At 39.4% G+C, this 16,620-nt stretch overlaps 1 protein-coding gene across 4 annotated transcripts in view; it reads right to left on the minus strand.

Moving 5' to 3' along the window:
• ABCC6 (ATP binding cassette subfamily C member 6) overlaps positions 1 to 16,620 on the minus strand; it is a 63,103-nt gene that overhangs the window by 25,654 nt on the left and 20,829 nt on the right. For all 4 annotated transcript variants that reach the window (XM_020972429.2, XM_020972428.2, XM_020972430.2 and 1 more), the window contains 7 exons: positions 11,258 to 11,350; positions 10,113 to 10,316; positions 7,268 to 7,414; positions 6,266 to 6,347; positions 3,576 to 3,645; positions 1,643 to 1,769; positions 204 to 380 (listed from right to left, as the gene is read on the minus strand). In XM_020972429.2, coding sequence (XP_020828088.1) covers positions 204 to 380; positions 1,643 to 1,769; positions 3,576 to 3,645; positions 6,266 to 6,347; positions 7,268 to 7,414; positions 10,113 to 10,316; positions 11,258 to 11,350 — 900 coding nt within the window. The remainder of the gene's footprint in view (positions 1 to 203; positions 381 to 1,642; positions 1,770 to 3,575; positions 3,646 to 6,265; positions 6,348 to 7,267; positions 7,415 to 10,112; positions 10,317 to 11,257; positions 11,351 to 16,620) is intronic.

Here is a 16,620-nt window from a genome sequence, read left to right on the forward strand (position 1 = left end):
ATATAAAGTGCAAATAAAGCCTCACCCACTTAGTAGCTATGTGACTCTGGGCAAGTCATTTAACTTTTCTTAGCCTCAGCTTCCTTATCTATAAAATGGGTTTAATAATGGCACCTCCTCTACTAGTGAAAAGGCTAGAAGGGAGCCCAGATTTTATTGCCCTGGCAATTAGGAAGGGCACTGAGATATGATAGCTGACCCACCTGTTCACCTATCTCTGTATGGATTCCAGCAGGAAAACTTGCAAGGTCTCGATGCAAAGCACAAGCCTCCAGAACTCTGTCTAACCATGGTATATCCAGGCTCTGTCCAAAGCACACATTCTCTTTCACTGAAGCATTCTGGATCCAGGCTTCTTGGGGTACATAAGCTACTGAACCCTAGGGAGGAAAAAACCCCAAACAGCATATATCCCAAGGAAGGGAAAGATTTGGAAAGAAAGTCCCCAAACACACTAAAATATTCATAGCAGCCCTTTGTGTGGCAGCAAAGAACTGAAAACAAAAAACAAATGCTAATTGAATGAGGAATGGCTAAAGAAATTGTGGCACATGAATTCAGTGGAATATTACTGTGCTGCAAGAAATGATAAACATAAAGATCTTGGAGAAGTATGTGAAGACATATATGAATCAATGTGAAATGAAGTGAGCAGAACCAGGAAAACAATATACACAATGACTACAACAATGCAAATGGAAAGAACCACAGCAGCAGCACCATCAAAACTGATTGCTATAAAATTAGAACAGATATTAGAAGACATTTCTCCTTGCTTCCTTGCAGAGCCTGGGAAGTATAAACATAGATGAGGCTGCATCAGTCCCAGCAACCTCTCTACATTGGTGGTCTAGTCTTGGGGGCCATGTCCTTTTTTAATTGATTTTCTTGTTTTTAAATCACCTTTATTTCATAATATATATATGTCCCTTCTCCCTTCATCAGAGATCTATAAGAAGGAAGAATAGGAGGAAGGAAGGGTGGAATGAGGGGGAGGGAAGGAGGGAAGGGAAGAAGAGAGGAGAGAAAGGAGAGAGGGAGGAAAGAAAAGAAAAGAAGAGAGGGAAAGGAGAGAAGGAGGAAAGAAGGGAGGGAGGAAGGAACGAAGGGAAGAAGAAAAGAAGGAAGGAAGGAAGGAAGGAATGGGGACAGGGAGGGATGGAGGAAGTCTAACAAAACTAAGTAAGCCATCAATTGAGTCTGACAGTATATGCAATCCACACTGGGTATTATGATTTAAGGACACTACTAAACTACAGTGTGTCCAAATCAGAATGACAAGGATGATGAAGGGGCTTAAAACCGTATATGAGATTTAGCTCAAGGAGCAAAGATGTTTAGCCTAGAGAGAATCCTTAAGTGGTACTAGATAAATGAGACTCTCTTATCCAATAATGTTGTGCGTGGCTGTCCCTATTTTATGGATGCAGAAAGTGAGGTCTGGACAGGTTAAGTAACTTGCCCAAAATCACAGAGTTAATTATGGTGAATCCAGGATTAGAATCTAGGTCTTCTGATTTCCAGTCCTGAGTTTCTTCTGGGAATTCTTGATTGCAAACAAAAGGAATAGAAGAATGGTTGGGGGCTGAGTTCCTACAACTCCTTTTTCAAGGACATAGAGAGAGGGTGTCTGTGACCTTACCTTAATGTTCACATATCCCTCCAACTTGGACAACTCCCCCAGGAGCGCTGACAGCAATGAGGACTTCCCTGAACCCACCGAGCCAATTACAGCAACCAAGGAGCCCCGTGGCACAGCCAAGTTTATTCTGATAAAATATGGGTGAAAATTAAAAAAAGCAAAAACATGGGAATGAGAGGTAAACTCCCCTGGTGAGGGATCACAGGCTCAATCTATGAAGACAGACTGAAAATGTTAATGATCCAAATACTGATCCACATAGATTTCCTAGATTTTGCAGTTTGGAGCCTACCTCTGGATCTGCCAAAGAACAACCAGGAATGGTGATTGGACAGCTTTTCTTCCCAACCCATATCCAACCATCTGTTCATCTACCCACCACCTACAATCACATTCACTTAAGTTCAACAAGAAAGCAATAGGTGCCTACCAAGTACAAGGGCCTTGTGGAAGGTATTGGGAATAACACAAAGACAAAAATGAAGAACAGCATCTATTTTATAAACATAGATATATTTCTCAGCCTTCTCTTTCCTCTCCATCATGATCACTTTTCAACCATCCTGGGAGATACATGGCAGTGGAATGAGAGAAACCAGGCTACAGGACAGACATATACTAGAATCAGGAGTGGGGAATCTATGGCCTCACAGCCACATGTGGCCTTCTCAGTCCTTGGGTGCACCTTCTGACCGAGTCCAAGTTTTACAGAATAAATCCTTTTATTGAGGGGATTTGTTCTGTGAAGTTTGGATTCAGCTAAGGGCCATACCTGAGGACCTAGAGGGCTGCATGTGGCTTCAAGGCTACAGGTTCCCCACCCCTTTAGATGTAGCTCTGTTTCCTGAAACAGTAGTGATAATAAGTGAATCTCTATGAATGAGACCCAAATCCCCTCCCTTTTCCTTGACTGATGGGTTTGGATATTTGCATTATCTGTCTGTCATAAATTCTCTTCAAACAACCTTACGAATGTGGACCTGAAACAAGGGAGTGCTTAGGAACTGTGGACTCAGCATGTGAAGGAAGGGGTAGCCAAGATTTTGAATAGACATGAGCAATGACCCTTACTTATCCTCTTCAGACTGTCCTGACCTTGAGCATAAGTAATAGTTGCCCCAGATGGGATGCTGGAGGACATTGGAATGTCACTAGACTTCTTTTGTGGGACCCCTAGTGGGGAAATCTGGCAGCTATAACTAATCTGGAAGAGCCATAACTAAGGTATGGTGACTGGGGCTTTGTCCTCATGATTCAGCAATTTAGAAAGCATAAGAATTTAATATGTGTACTCATCAGAAGTTGAAAATAATTTAAATTAGCATCCAATTAAAATGAATAATTTGGTAAATAGGAAGCTACTAGATGGTTTCCATTGTGAATATCCACCTGTAAGCCAGTATAGTAATGAATTCCCCTTTTTGTTTGACTAAATTTATCTTAAATAATGAATAACAATAAAAAATGAATGCATAGCAAGATATTTTTCTCACATCATGAATTATAGGATGTATTTGAAAACATGGGGTTTATTTTATATTACTTTTCCTGGATGCCATAATTTCTAGTTACAGTTCTTGTCAACATTTGCTTGTCACCTATCCTGGTTTCACCTCTTTTGGCCTGTTTTTACTTCACTTATGAAGGGAGGTTTGGCAAATGCCACAATGGAGAGACAGGCTCAACTGCCTGCCTTCAATGCTCCCTTGAGATCCACTACACTAGAATAAGAAAGAAATGACTTGAAAATATAGATTAATATATCCTTACCAGAAAAGGAAACAAATCCTAAAATCTCCAAAAGATAAATAAAAAATAAAAAAAATAAAATCACTCACAGGTTCAGTAGGGGTTTGGATTTGAAAAACATCACTCCTTTCTCTGGTATGTTTTTAGAGTAAAAAGAAAGGTTAAAAAAGAAACAGTTCTATACCTTTGAAGGCAGGGAGAGCTTTCCTGGGACCATGCAAAGGTTCCATCTTGGACAGAGATGCATTCCTCCCCTGTGACACAAAGATATCGTTCAGCTTTGAGGATCTAGTTCACACATTATCTTGGTCCTTTAATTCCTCTTCCTTCTACCCATTTTGGGTCACTCACACCAGTCACTTGTCCCTTAGTCTCGGTTAAGGGGTTGGACTCAGTGGCCTCCAATGTCCCTTCTAGTTCTCTATTATTCAATTATTATTGTTATTATTATTATCATCTTCCTCTGGAGGCAGGGTGAGGAGATTAGGGCTAGGGAGACAGAGGAAGTTTGGATACTTTCATTTGGTTTATCATAGGTTCTGGTGAAAGGATTGGTAAAAGATGGATACATGGAATTAGGGAGGAAGAACTGAAATCAAAGGATTAGATAACAAGAGGCTTTAATAGGTACAGTTTATGTGTTTATATTTGGCTTCTCAACACTGATCACCCTCTCCTGTTCCCTCTTCCCCACTCAGGCCAATGTCTAGTTCTTAGCAAGTCCTCAAGAAATACTTGTTGATTAAAGTTTGAGGTGTTGTCAGTGGATTTCACTTATCTATACCAACATATTAATTACTAGGAGTACTGAGGATTGTTTACATTGTTTATATCTAAGAAATCCACAGAGACATACAGGGGAACTGAAGGAGAAGAGTTTACTCTATTTGTAAAAATGGAAAGAATTAATTTCAGGGAAGCATTTTGCATCTTTGCTAAGGATCTATTAATAATGTAGGCAACAGGGGATATAGAAACATACTGTTCACTCAGATACTTGTGGGAGGTTATTGCAGGGGGAGAAAAGGATAAAGGAGAAATGAAATGCCATAAAACCAGGGTAGTCTCACATTGCAAATCAGAGAAGTCATTCCTTCCCTGATGATTCAGTACCAGGATCATAGGATTATGGACTTAAGAGTTGGAAGGGACTTTAGAGGCCAATGATTCATGGTTATTCCATCTGATGTGGAATTTGAACCTTGGTCTTCCAGGCTGTAGGACCAATACTCTATATACTGCTTCTCTGAGAGTAGAAAATTACTGCCAGATGACTTTGGCAATTGTCTCATTTGGAAACCTATGGCAGTAGGTTGGAGTCCCCTTTTGAACTTTCTGATGCTAGCTAGTCTCACCAAGGAGACTATCCTACTTAATTTCAGGGAGCCATAGATCTATCCTACTATGCCTAATAGGACTAAAAAGTCATCCCATTCTCTTTTTTACAAAGGCTATACCAAGCCACTGTGTTTCTTCTCTTGCTTCCAGCAATGATAGCCAGAACTTCTCTGGTGGCATCCTCCTGAGGTCTGACTAAACCCAGAGGTTCCCCTTCCTGCCCTCTGGTCTTGCCTCATAGCAAACATTTCTAAGTCTTAAGAACTCTGTTCATTGATACTGAATGAAGTGAGCAGAACCAGGAGAACACTGAACACAGTAACAGCAACATTGTGTGACCAACTTTGATAGACCTAGCTTTTCTCAGCAATACAATGATCTAAGACAATTCCAAAAGACTCATAATGGAAAATGCTATCCACATCCAGAGAAAGAACTATGGAGTCTGAATGCAATCAAAGCACACTAATTTCTCTCTCTCTCTCCTCTCTCTCTCTCTCTCTCTCTCTCTCTCTCTCTCTCTCTCTCTCTCTCTCTCTCTCTCTCCCTCCCTCCCCTCCCTCTCTTTTTGTTTTTTCTTTCTCGTGGTTTTCTCCTTTTGTTCTGATTCTTCTTTCACAACACGACTAATGTGGAAATACATTTAATATGATTGTACATGTATAGCCTATATCAGATTGCTTGCCATCTTGAGGAGGGGGCAGGGAAGGACCGGAAGGAGAAAAAAATTTGAAACTCAAAATCTTATAAAAGTGAATGTTGAAAACTATCTTTACATGTAATTGGAAAAAATAAATACTATTGAGTGGGGGGGGGGAAAGAACTCTGTTCATGAAATTTCCCAAGATTAAAATGTTAGTTAGTTGAAAAAGTTCAACTATCATTGGACTTTTCACTACTCTTTAATCATAACACCATTTCTTTGTGTATTTGTCTTGGGTGGGGGTTGAGGAAATGGAGAGAAATGGCAAATAAAAAGAACTACTTGAAATCCCAGGGAGACATTTATCTGGCATTCAGCAGTATCTGGGAAAGAGGTCTCCCCCTGGGTGAATTTTCCAAACTTACCTCTGAAGTCCAACACTTGAAACACTTAAAATAGAAATCATTTTAAAATATGTTTGCTTCTGTACATCTTTAACCTTTTCTGGATGACTCAGTTCTCATTGTGAACAGTGACTATAGTGACTTCAGGGCTTACTGAGGAATATGAGGCTATTATTCTAAATGCCTCAGTGCTTTTTGGGTTTTTGTACCTGCTTTTTATACTTTTTCTGACTCCTCTCTTGCTGTTATATATCACTTTTGGCTGCTGTCAGTAAGACATCAGTCTCTCTGTCCCCCTCCCCCTCAACTCTAAGGTCACACAAACCTATAAGGTTTATATAAAGGTGAGAAATGAACTTAACTTTTCCTGACTCCAAGGATAACTCTTTATCTACTATAACATGTTGTCTCTCTTTTGTACCTTTTAACAGCTTGACTAGCGAACTTAAAATCCCCAACACGGACTTGTAGACTAAGTTCAGTACCTACCAATGGGGCTTTTGTTAATTGCTCTGGGCTTGACCTCTTCCAGCTGGAGGAAAGCAGCTAGGCGACCCAAGGAAATCCAGGCCTGGGGAAAAAAAAAAACCAAAAAAACAAAGTTTAATGGTTGAAGACCAATACTAGAGGGAAAGGAAGACCATTCTGATGTGATTCCTAAAAAAATCTATCCTCTTTTTCAGGCAAAGAAAAACAAAGATGAAGGAGGAGTTATTCTCCTAGTAAGAACTCCAGGAACTATGAAATCAGGCTATAGCCTCACTCTGCCTCTAGGTAGCTATGCGACTTTGATTATGTTACCTCACCTCTCTGTTCCTCAGTTTCTCCATCTGCAGCAGGCTATAACACCATCTACCTTACCTATCTCATTAGGCTGTTATAGAACAAATAAAAAATAAAATAAGATACAAAAGATACAAGCAAATAATGAAGATGCAAGCAAATAAAAAGATACAAGCAGATAATGGATACAAGAACATTTTGAAATAGTAGCAAATACAAGCTAATTATCTGGTGTTCCACTTAATAAATGACGGTCCCCCAAGTCTGCCCTTGGTCTTCTTTTCTTCTCTTTCTACATTCTTTCCTTTGGCAATCTCTTTTACTCCCATGGCTTCATTTGTCACCTCTGTGCAACTGAGTTGAATGAGAGCGCTCGTGTCTGTTGACCAGATTCATGAGTTTCACTTTAAGAAAACCCTATACGCAAAAGTCTGAGCTTACAAAACAGATGACTATGTAGATGACTCCCAAAATCCTGACTTCTTCCCCTCAAGTGACAATGTGATATTTCCAAGTGCCTCTTTAACACCTCTGCCTGAACATTCTACTAGCACCTCAAACCCTAACACATCACAAACAGAAATCTTCTCCAAAACTTGCCCCTACCCGCAAATCTTTTGTGTCTATTAATGGAAAGATATTTAAGGCTTCAAAGATGACTAATTCAATAAGTGCTGAATTCTAAACCCTTTTTCCCGCCTGTCTTACCTGGAAGATGGTATTGATGGAAAATGGCAGGAAAGCCTGGGCCCTGTTGAGAATGTTGATGATCGTCAGAGCCACAAAAGCTTTTTCTGCATCCAGGATGTGCTTCTCATCTGTCAGTGCATGGACAGCAAACATGACCAGGGCAACCTTGGAGAGACCCCCAGACAATGGAGTTACACAAGTAGAAATTCTTTACCCTATCTTTTTTTTTTTTAGGCAATTAGAGTTAGTGACTTGCCTAGGGTTACACAGCTAGTAAGTGTCTGAGGCCAGATTTGAACTCAGGTCCTCCTGAGTCCAGGGCTGATGCTCTATCCACTGTGCCACCTAGCTGCCCCTCCTTTCTTTACCCTATCTAAGGAATTAGGCCTGTCCTGGGGCAGCCTGGGAAGAGATTATTTTATCTTTGTAGTCTATTTGGGAATAGAACCAGCCTGCATATAGGCAAATGTCTATATGGTATTATGTTGTAGTGGAAGGAGTCACAGAGTCCCATTAGCTTTCTTCCAAATTTATACACTCTGGAACTCAGTTTCCTCAAATTTGTAAAATGAAAGGGGTGAACTATTTGATTCCTAAGGTACCTTCTAGCTCTAACATTCTATGATTCTTACATGGTTTGGTTTGGGTACAGAAAGGAAAAAGCTACCCTGGTCCAAAGAATTCTCTCCTAACTGCCCAGCCCTGGGTCATGAAATTTCTGTTACTCATTTTTTAGGTTAGAGATTTTAACCTTGTTTGTGTCCTAGACCCCTTGGGCAATCCAAGGACTACCTTCTCAGATTAATATTTTTAAGAATAATTTATAATGAAGAGAATGCTAAATTTCAGTTAGAGGTAAGTGAAAATAAACACAATAGGAAGGATGAAGAATTATTTTAGAATATAAATGTCAACTTGAAAAAGTGACAAACTGAACTGGTATTAGCCATTAACATCTTTCACAGAATTAATTTTTTTTCCACAAAATGCTAGAGGAGGAATGGAATTTAAGAAATCATCTAATCCAACCCCGTTATTTTATGAAGAAACTAAGTCTCATCGAAGGGAATTGATTACATGTCACACTTCTAGTTCGTGATGAACTAAGACCAGAACTAGATTTTCTTGATTTCCAGGCCAGCTATTTTCCCATTATATATTAACCCTAGCTGAGAGCAAGGTCCTCAGTGGCAATGCTTGACTCTGTTACTAGAATGTAATTTCCTAGAGGACAGAGACTAGGTCATTAATTAAATTAACATTTAAGCACAGAAGAAAATAGAAGGAAGAACAGACAGATGTACCAACAGGACAGTTTTGAAAGCTATAGGTTGACTATATTATAATTAAAAATGAAAGTATCAATAGAGATTTGCAGCTTTCCGTACAGTTCTCTTCTTCTGTCTTACTATGTATATTGGAATATACATTTTATTTGATGTTTGTTAACTTCAGAATAAAAATAGGTTTAAAAATTATGAAGCACCTAAAAATTATCAAGTATTTATTAAGTGCCATGGGCAGCTAGGTGGCACAATGGATAGAGTGATAGGCCTGAAGTCAGGAAGACCTGAGTTCAAATTTGGCTTCAGACATTTACCAACTATGTGACCCTGGGCAAGTCACTTAACCCAGTTTGCCTCAGTTTTCTCATCTGTAAAATGAGGTGGAGAAGGAAATAGCAAACCACGCCAGTATATTTGCCAAGAAAACCCCAAATGGGGTCACGAAATATTGAACATGACTGAAATGACTGAACACATTAAGTGCCATGTTATGAAGCACTATGCTTAATTATTTTTTATGATATGAGTCAGGATGACCTGGATTCAGGTGTTATTCAGGGCCTTGCATGTAGTAGGCCTGTAGTAAATATCTTTTCAAGTCAGGAAAGGGAAAAAGAGAAGAGAAAGGAAAGGAAATTAGCGAAGGTCTGAAACATGCAATGTTCCTTAGGAACTCATTAGGAAATCATGAAGACTAGGTGCATCTGGAGGATGGAGATGAGCAAGGACAAACTTTGCTTGCATTAGGGTAGACTCAGAGTATTTTAATCTACATATGAAAGGCTAGGAACACAGCTAGAAAGGTTGGAGAAATGATGACCTAGTTCCTGGGCTTAGATTTGTCTGTGTATTCTTGCCACATATCTCTATGGAAGAGCAGAAAGGGCTTAGAGTTAAATAATAACAACAACTGGGGAACTCCAAGACCCAGAACCATTTAGCAGCTTTTGAGTGAATGGCCATTATGCAGATATCACCAGGACAGCAAGGCTTTCAGAGATTATAAACTAAGAGGTAAATGAAACACTCTCTATGAGCTAAAGTGAGGTCTCTGGCAGAGGAACCCAAGCCTCTGGACCAGGCAATTTAATCTAAAGAAAGGACAGATTAATTCTGTGGGCATTAGCTAAAGGTAAACACATCATCGAGGATTCATGAGGGGTTTTAATGGATGATGACTCACAGAGTACCTTAAATATCTCTGGAGAACACATCCTAAAGTTAGAGAGTGTCCTCAGTGCCTACGTTTCTTTTTGCTTTACAATTTTCCTCAGTGACCAGCAATTGGGAGTAGGGGGGAGGTAACTGTTCAGTTGTTTTCAATCATGTCTGACTCTTTGTGACCTCATTTTGGGTTTTCTAGGCAAAGATACTGGAGTGTTTTGACATTTCCTTCTCCAGCTCATTTTACAGATGAGGCAACTGAGGCAAACAGGGTTAGGTGACTTGCCCAGGGTCACACAGCTAGTAAGTTTCTGAAGCTGGATTTGAACTCGGGAAGATGAGTCTTCCTGACTCTAGGCCTGACACTCTATCCACTGTGCCACCTAGCTACCCCCAGAAGGTAACTAACTTACCAGAAACGTGGACAAGTGGAAAGATACCAAAGATACTGTGAAGAGGAATCCAGAGTTCTTCAAGGCCTGAAGTTCTCCTCTTCGGATGCTTAGGATCTTCTCCATAAAAATTTCTTCCCAGCCATGTAATTTGATGATTTTCATGTTCCTGAGAATGGAATCCGTCAGCCGGGCCCGATGATCTTTGTGCAGCATCTGTTCCTCCTAAAATAAATATAAGAGAGAACATGGGGAAATGTAAGGCTAGATCATGGAGATAAAGACTATTAATTTGGACAAATCCAGTTTCCTTAGGGGGCTCTGAGTGACAGGGTTGGTTCTGCATGCAGTTCAGGACATCTCTTACCTGAAAAAATTTTTCACTAGTAATAATGAAGGAGCAAAAATTGCACTGGGAAAGGGTAGTGAGGCAGCTAGATGGTTAAATGGATAAAGTGCTGGCCCTGGAGTCAGGAAGACATGAGTTTGAATCTGACCTCAGACACTTACTAGCTGTGTGACCCTGGGCAAGTCACTTAACCTCTGTTTGCCTTTATCCCCTGTAGAAGGAAAATGGCAAATCACTCCAACATCTTTGCCAAGAAAACCCCATGGACAATAGGGTCCACAGTGTCATGGAAAGTTGAACATGACTGAACAACAAAAGTAGGAGTGGTTAAATTTGTTTTCAAAATTATAAAGCATTAGAAAGAGCCTTAATAATGCTTGACATTTCTAAGTATGTGTTTGGCAGAATGGATAGAGGGCCAACCTTGGAGCCAGGAAGGCCTGGGTTCAAGCCCTGCCTCTCTAACATACTGGTTATGTGACTCTGGATAAATCACTTAACCTCTCAGTACTCTAGGTACCTCTTGAAAACTCTGGTTACAGAGAAGGTGTTGACTTACACTAGTAGGAGATTCCTTACCCGGGAGTTCCCAACACCAATGAATTAATAGGTTCGGTTCCTGCTGCTCTCAAAGAGCAGTGTGGCACAGACTAGATCAAGGGTCAGTCTTGGAGCCAGCGAGACCTAGACTCAAGTCCTTACCTCTGTCAAACACTAGCTGTGTGACCGTGGGCAAATCGTTGAACTTCTCAGCGCCCCACAAAACCTGCCCTGGGAAACTGGGCCACCACCAGCCCTGAAGAAACTCCCCACAAACCTGAAAATGGCCCCTCTTCTTGGTGATGATGAAATTCAAAAGGAGAAGGATAACGAAGACAGCAATAGCTGTCAAAGCGGATGGACCGACGAGCTGAAAGACAGGAAGACATCACATCTGCTTGAGGCTCTTAAAAACTGTAAATTTCAGGATTATTCATTTGGCTCATAATTTGCAATTTATAGTAAAAATAAAAAAGCTCAGTAACTCAGAAATGCGGTAGTGAGAAGCCAAGCCCAAGTCCCCGAAAAACTCCCAAATCATTAAGTACTAGATGAAGTCCAGATGTGGTCTCAGGGAGAAGCTTTGTCACATAATAAAAGAGTCCTTAGATTGCATGTTGTTATTGTTGTTGTTCAGTTGTGTCTAACTCTTTATGAACCCATTTAGAGTTTTCTTGGCAAAAGATAGTGGAGTGGTTTGTCATTTCCTTGTCCAGCTCATTTTACAGATGAAGAACTGAGGCAAAAAGGGTTAAATGATTTGCCCAGAGTCACACAGCAGGTAGGTGTCTGAGGCTAGATTTGAACTCAGGAAATTCCATCTTCCTGACTCCAAGCCTGGCATTCTACCCACTGTACCACGTAGTTGCCCCTTAGGTTGCTATAGATCAATATGTACTGGACTGAGGAACTGAAGATCCGGGTTCCAATTCTGCCTCTTACCACCTACTAACCTTGAAACCTTAGGCAAGTCAATAACCTCTACAGACTTCATTGTTCTTATTTATAAAGAGAAGGTGTTTGATCAAATGGTATTCAGGTGTGAAATATCCATCCTCTTTTCCTCTGGGCAAATCATCTCTGGCAGATAGGATCCTGAAATTCTATTCATAAGTATTTCTAAAGAAGAAAATTTTTCACATTCTTATAGTTCTTTTAGCTTTTATAGATTGTGTTTTTTTTAGTTAATGATTATCTCTTGTTCTTTCGAGGACCCAACTCAAAGCTACATTTTAGAAATCTTGAAATATTTGAAACACCATCATTAGCTGGGAATGGAAGCATGGAATTCAGTTTGATGCAATGGTGCCACCTGTTGCATATGGAAGAGCAGTCTGGATTGCAAACAGGAGATTTGGTCCATCATTAGGGGAGGTATAAAAGAGACTGTCAGAAAGTGAGGTTTAAATCTTGTGGTTGGAGGCCTCTCATCTGACCTTGAATGACAAAGCATTGGGCAGTTCAGTAAAAAAAACAAAAACAACAACAAAAAAAACCCTAGTGATCTCTGGGGATGATGGGAGAATAGAGGCATGTCTTCTTGTCTTGGTCTTTATTATTTCATGGGCTCTATTCTTGGAAATGACTTTAGTTAATGGTAGTTTGGTTCAAACCCAAGAAGAGGAAACTATGTGAACTACAACTAATTGAATCTGCTGGGGTTCTGGCAAAGTCTGGAAAAAGGTGCTTCGTTCCTGGGAGTAAGACCCTCTTAAATGAAGATGCATCATATCTATCTGTTCTCTATCTGTTAAAAGGAGAAGAAAATCAGTTTTAAGGTCATAAGGAGTTACACCTGGAAATGGCCTTAGAGAGCATTTAGTCCAACTGTCTCATTTTACAGATGAGAAGACTGAGGCCAGGGAAGTGAAGTTATTTCCTCAAGGTCACTCAGGTAATAAGAAGCAGGATCAAGATCTGAAGGTAGATCTTCTTACCTCAAATTCAGTGCCATGCCTCACTTTACTTTCTGGTCATCTCCTCTCCACCTCTCTTGCCCCTTGAATCAGAAACCATGCTCTGTGGATACAACCTTTTCATTTCTGGAACCCCTGACCTGGGGACCCTGCTGGTCTGATTGATGAACATGTCCTAGAGGGGATGCCCATCAATTGGGGAATGGCTGAACAAGTTGTGGGATATGATTGTGATAGAATACTATTATTCTTTAAGAAATGACAAGCAGGTTGATTTAGAAAAACATGGAAAGACTTACATGAAATAATCATGAGTGAAATGAGCAGAACCCAGAAAATGTCATATACAGTAACAGCAATATTGTTCAGAGTAATTGTGAATGACCAAGTTATTCTGAGAGTCATGAATATTCAAACCAACTACAAAAAACCTATGAAGTAAGATGTTATAAACCTCCAGAAAAAAAATAATATAAGGAAATAGGTATTGTATGATTTCACAGATACATGCATCAAATACTGTATATCTATAGTGTGGAGTTGGGAGGGTGGAAGGAGATAGCTCAGAACTCAAAATGTAACAACAACAATAACAAGAATGAAAGCTTCTTGAAGTCAAAGACTGGCTTTTTGTATTTGTTATCACCAAATCTTAGCACAGTGTCTGACATAGTAATTAATAACAAATAAATAAATAAATAAATAATGAAATAATAAAAATAACAATAGCTAACATTTATATAGTACTTATGTGCCACACTTACATGGTGCTAAGCACTTTATAATTACTATCACATATAAGTAAACAAGAAAAAAAAACAGAACAAAATGAAGAAATACTTCAAGTTAAGAGATGCCTTAGAGGTAAGCCAAGAAAAAAAAAATACTACATCAACTATAAACAGAGATTCAGGGAAAATAATTTGGCCACAGAGACTATAAAAGTTGCTGGGAAGAATTCAAGTAAGAGATTTTTTAAAAATGTACTGAAAAAATGAACTTAGCATTTGGGAGGGGAAAATGGAAAGGAGAATAAATAGTTGAAAGTTGAAGGCAGAAAACATTATTCAGTTGTTTCTGACTCTTTCTGACCCCATTTGGGGTTTTCTTGGCAAAAAACTGGAGTGGTTTGCCATTTTCTTCCTCAGCTTATTTTACAAATGAGAAAACTGAGGCAAACAGGGTTAAGTGACTTGCCCAAGGTCATATAGTTAACAAGTATCTGAGGCTGGATTTGAACTCAGGTCTTCCTGACTCCAGGCCTGACACTTTACCCACTGCACCACATGCCACCTAGTTGACTTAGAAACACTTACCTAAGTATTAACCCCTTGAAAAGCAGAATAAAGTAAACTCAATGACTCAATAAAGTAAACAAGAAATATTACAATGAAGTCAAAAGACTGAAAAAAAAATAGAAGAAAACATCAGATAACTACTATCAAAAACAACTGACCTGGAAAACAGGTTAAAGGAAGATATTTTAAGAATCACAGGACTTGCTAACAACCATAACCAAACAAAAAACCCAGACGCTGCATTTCAAGAAAGAAAATGGCTCAGAAGCAGAGAGCAAAGTGAAAATAGAAAGAATCCACCAATGGCCTCCTGAAAAACAAAATGAAAACACCCAGGAATATCACAGCTAAATCCAGCAGTTCCAAGTCAAAGAAAAATACTGCAAGCAACCAGAAAGAACGAGTTCAAAAACCAAAGAAACTATGATCAGGATCGCACAATAAAGCAGAAAAGTAAAAAAGAAAATTTTGGAATATGATATGCTAAAAGTCAAGAGATATAAGTTTACAGATGAGAATAATTTACCTGTAAAACTGAACCTACTACTACAGGGGAAAACTGACTTTTAAAATAGTAGAGGACTTGCAAGCATTTAGGATGAAAAGACAAGAGCTGAACAGACTTTGAAATGTAAACACAGAAGACACGAGAAAACTGAAATAGATAAACATAATTGAACTAGAAGAGGCTAAATGCTTAATTCTAATAAGGTAAAGAGACAAATGTCCCTTCAGAATCTGAATGTCTTTAAGAGTCACTGAAGGTGTTAAGTAAAATAACATCAGTACCTGGGTATGGTTTTGCTGTTTTGTTGATTTTAAGAAAGAAAAGGGTAGGGGAAAGGAATACAGTGGAAAAGATATTAAGAAAAAGGGAGAGGAACTTACTATTTCACATAAAGGGAATGCGTGAGAAGAGTATACAAACCTGGAGGCAAAATAAGAGGAAATCATGATGGCACTCACTATGAAATCAGATAACAGAAGTCTGAACACATGTTCAGACACAGAAAAACAAAGTTTTATGTACAAATATATTAACCTCAATGGGGAAGCACAGAGGTATAGTGAGAGTAAAGAAGAAGGCTAGAGTAGGAAAGGGAATAGTCATGAGCAAAGCAAATTATCACTTTATAGGATTAATCATGAAGGAGAGAGTAAAAAGAAAGAAAATCTAAGAACTAGAGACTGGGGTCTGGCCTTGGCGAACAGAGGAGAAGCAGAGGGTAAGGACAGATCACTTCGATAGTTGAGTACTAAAATTTATCACATTCCTTCTCTTTTTCCACTTCTTTTTAAAGAAGTAGAGAAAAGAGGAAAAGAGAGAAAAGTTGAGTTTATGATAAAAAGAAAAACACAATTAATCATAATAGTGAATATGATTAACTCACCCACAAAATGGAGGAAGGCAGTATTATAGATTAGAAAGCAGAATTTATAAACATTGTTTATAAGAAATATACTCGAAACATAAAGATTCACAGAGTTAAATGAAGAGCAGGAGAATTTGGCCAGGGGGATACTAATCATGATCTCAGATTCTTGTTGTGTTTGTTGTTGTTCATCCTTCATTCCTTTTTTTTTTTAAAGGCAGTTGGGGTTAAGTGACTTGCCCAGGGTCGCACAGCTAGTATGTGTCAAGTGTTTGGTCTGAGGTCACATTTGAACTCAGGTCTTCCTGACTTCAGAGCTGGTGCTCTATCCACTCTGCCACCTAGCTGCCCCTCCTCCTTCATTCTTGAAGAGGGCCAATGTCACCATGAGGGTGATGTCTTAACTTGTGCATGAACTCCTCCAGAGTCAGCAAAGTTCAGCAGCGAGAGAAAGGTACAGATGACTGGCTCAGCATGCGGTGGGTAACCTCAGCCTTTCCAGGTCTCAGTTTGTCGGTGGCAGTACCCCATTCAATGACTAAAGACTAGGTAAGAGTTGAGACAAAAGATGGCTCAATTTACCTTCACAAAAATATCAGTCTGGTAGGGGAAGACCCTCAGAGTTTCTGACCAGCACAGAAAACAACTGCTATTTATTCTCATTCTAAGACATCAAAACTGAACAATGAGCCATAGAGGCTTGGGTTGGGCCTATTACTGGCCATTCAACGAAAGCCAGAATGATTTAGGTTTAAAGTAGCTCCATTTAAAAAACAATGGAAGGGCAGCTAGGTGGCTGCTGTGGATAAAGCTCTAGTCCTGGAGTGAGGTGGACCTGAATTCAAATGTGCCCTCAGACACTTGATACTTCTAGCTGTGTGACCTTGGACAAGTCATTTAACCCCATTGTGTAGCAAAAATAAATAAATAAAAGACAGGGCTTTTAAAAAGCCTGTTTTTACAGAGCTATACTTCAAGAAATAAAAAATGAACACAGGATGAAAAGTAATTGTCCCAACTTTTTGAAACTAAAATGAAAATGAACATAAAGGA

This window comes from Phascolarctos cinereus, unplaced genomic scaffold (genome assembly GCF_003287225.1).
Source record: "Phascolarctos cinereus isolate Bilbo 61053 unplaced genomic scaffold, phaCin_HiC Scaffold_4;HRSCAF=312, whole genome shotgun sequence".
Classification (NCBI taxonomy): Eukaryota; Metazoa; Chordata; class Mammalia; order Diprotodontia; family Phascolarctidae; genus Phascolarctos; species Phascolarctos cinereus.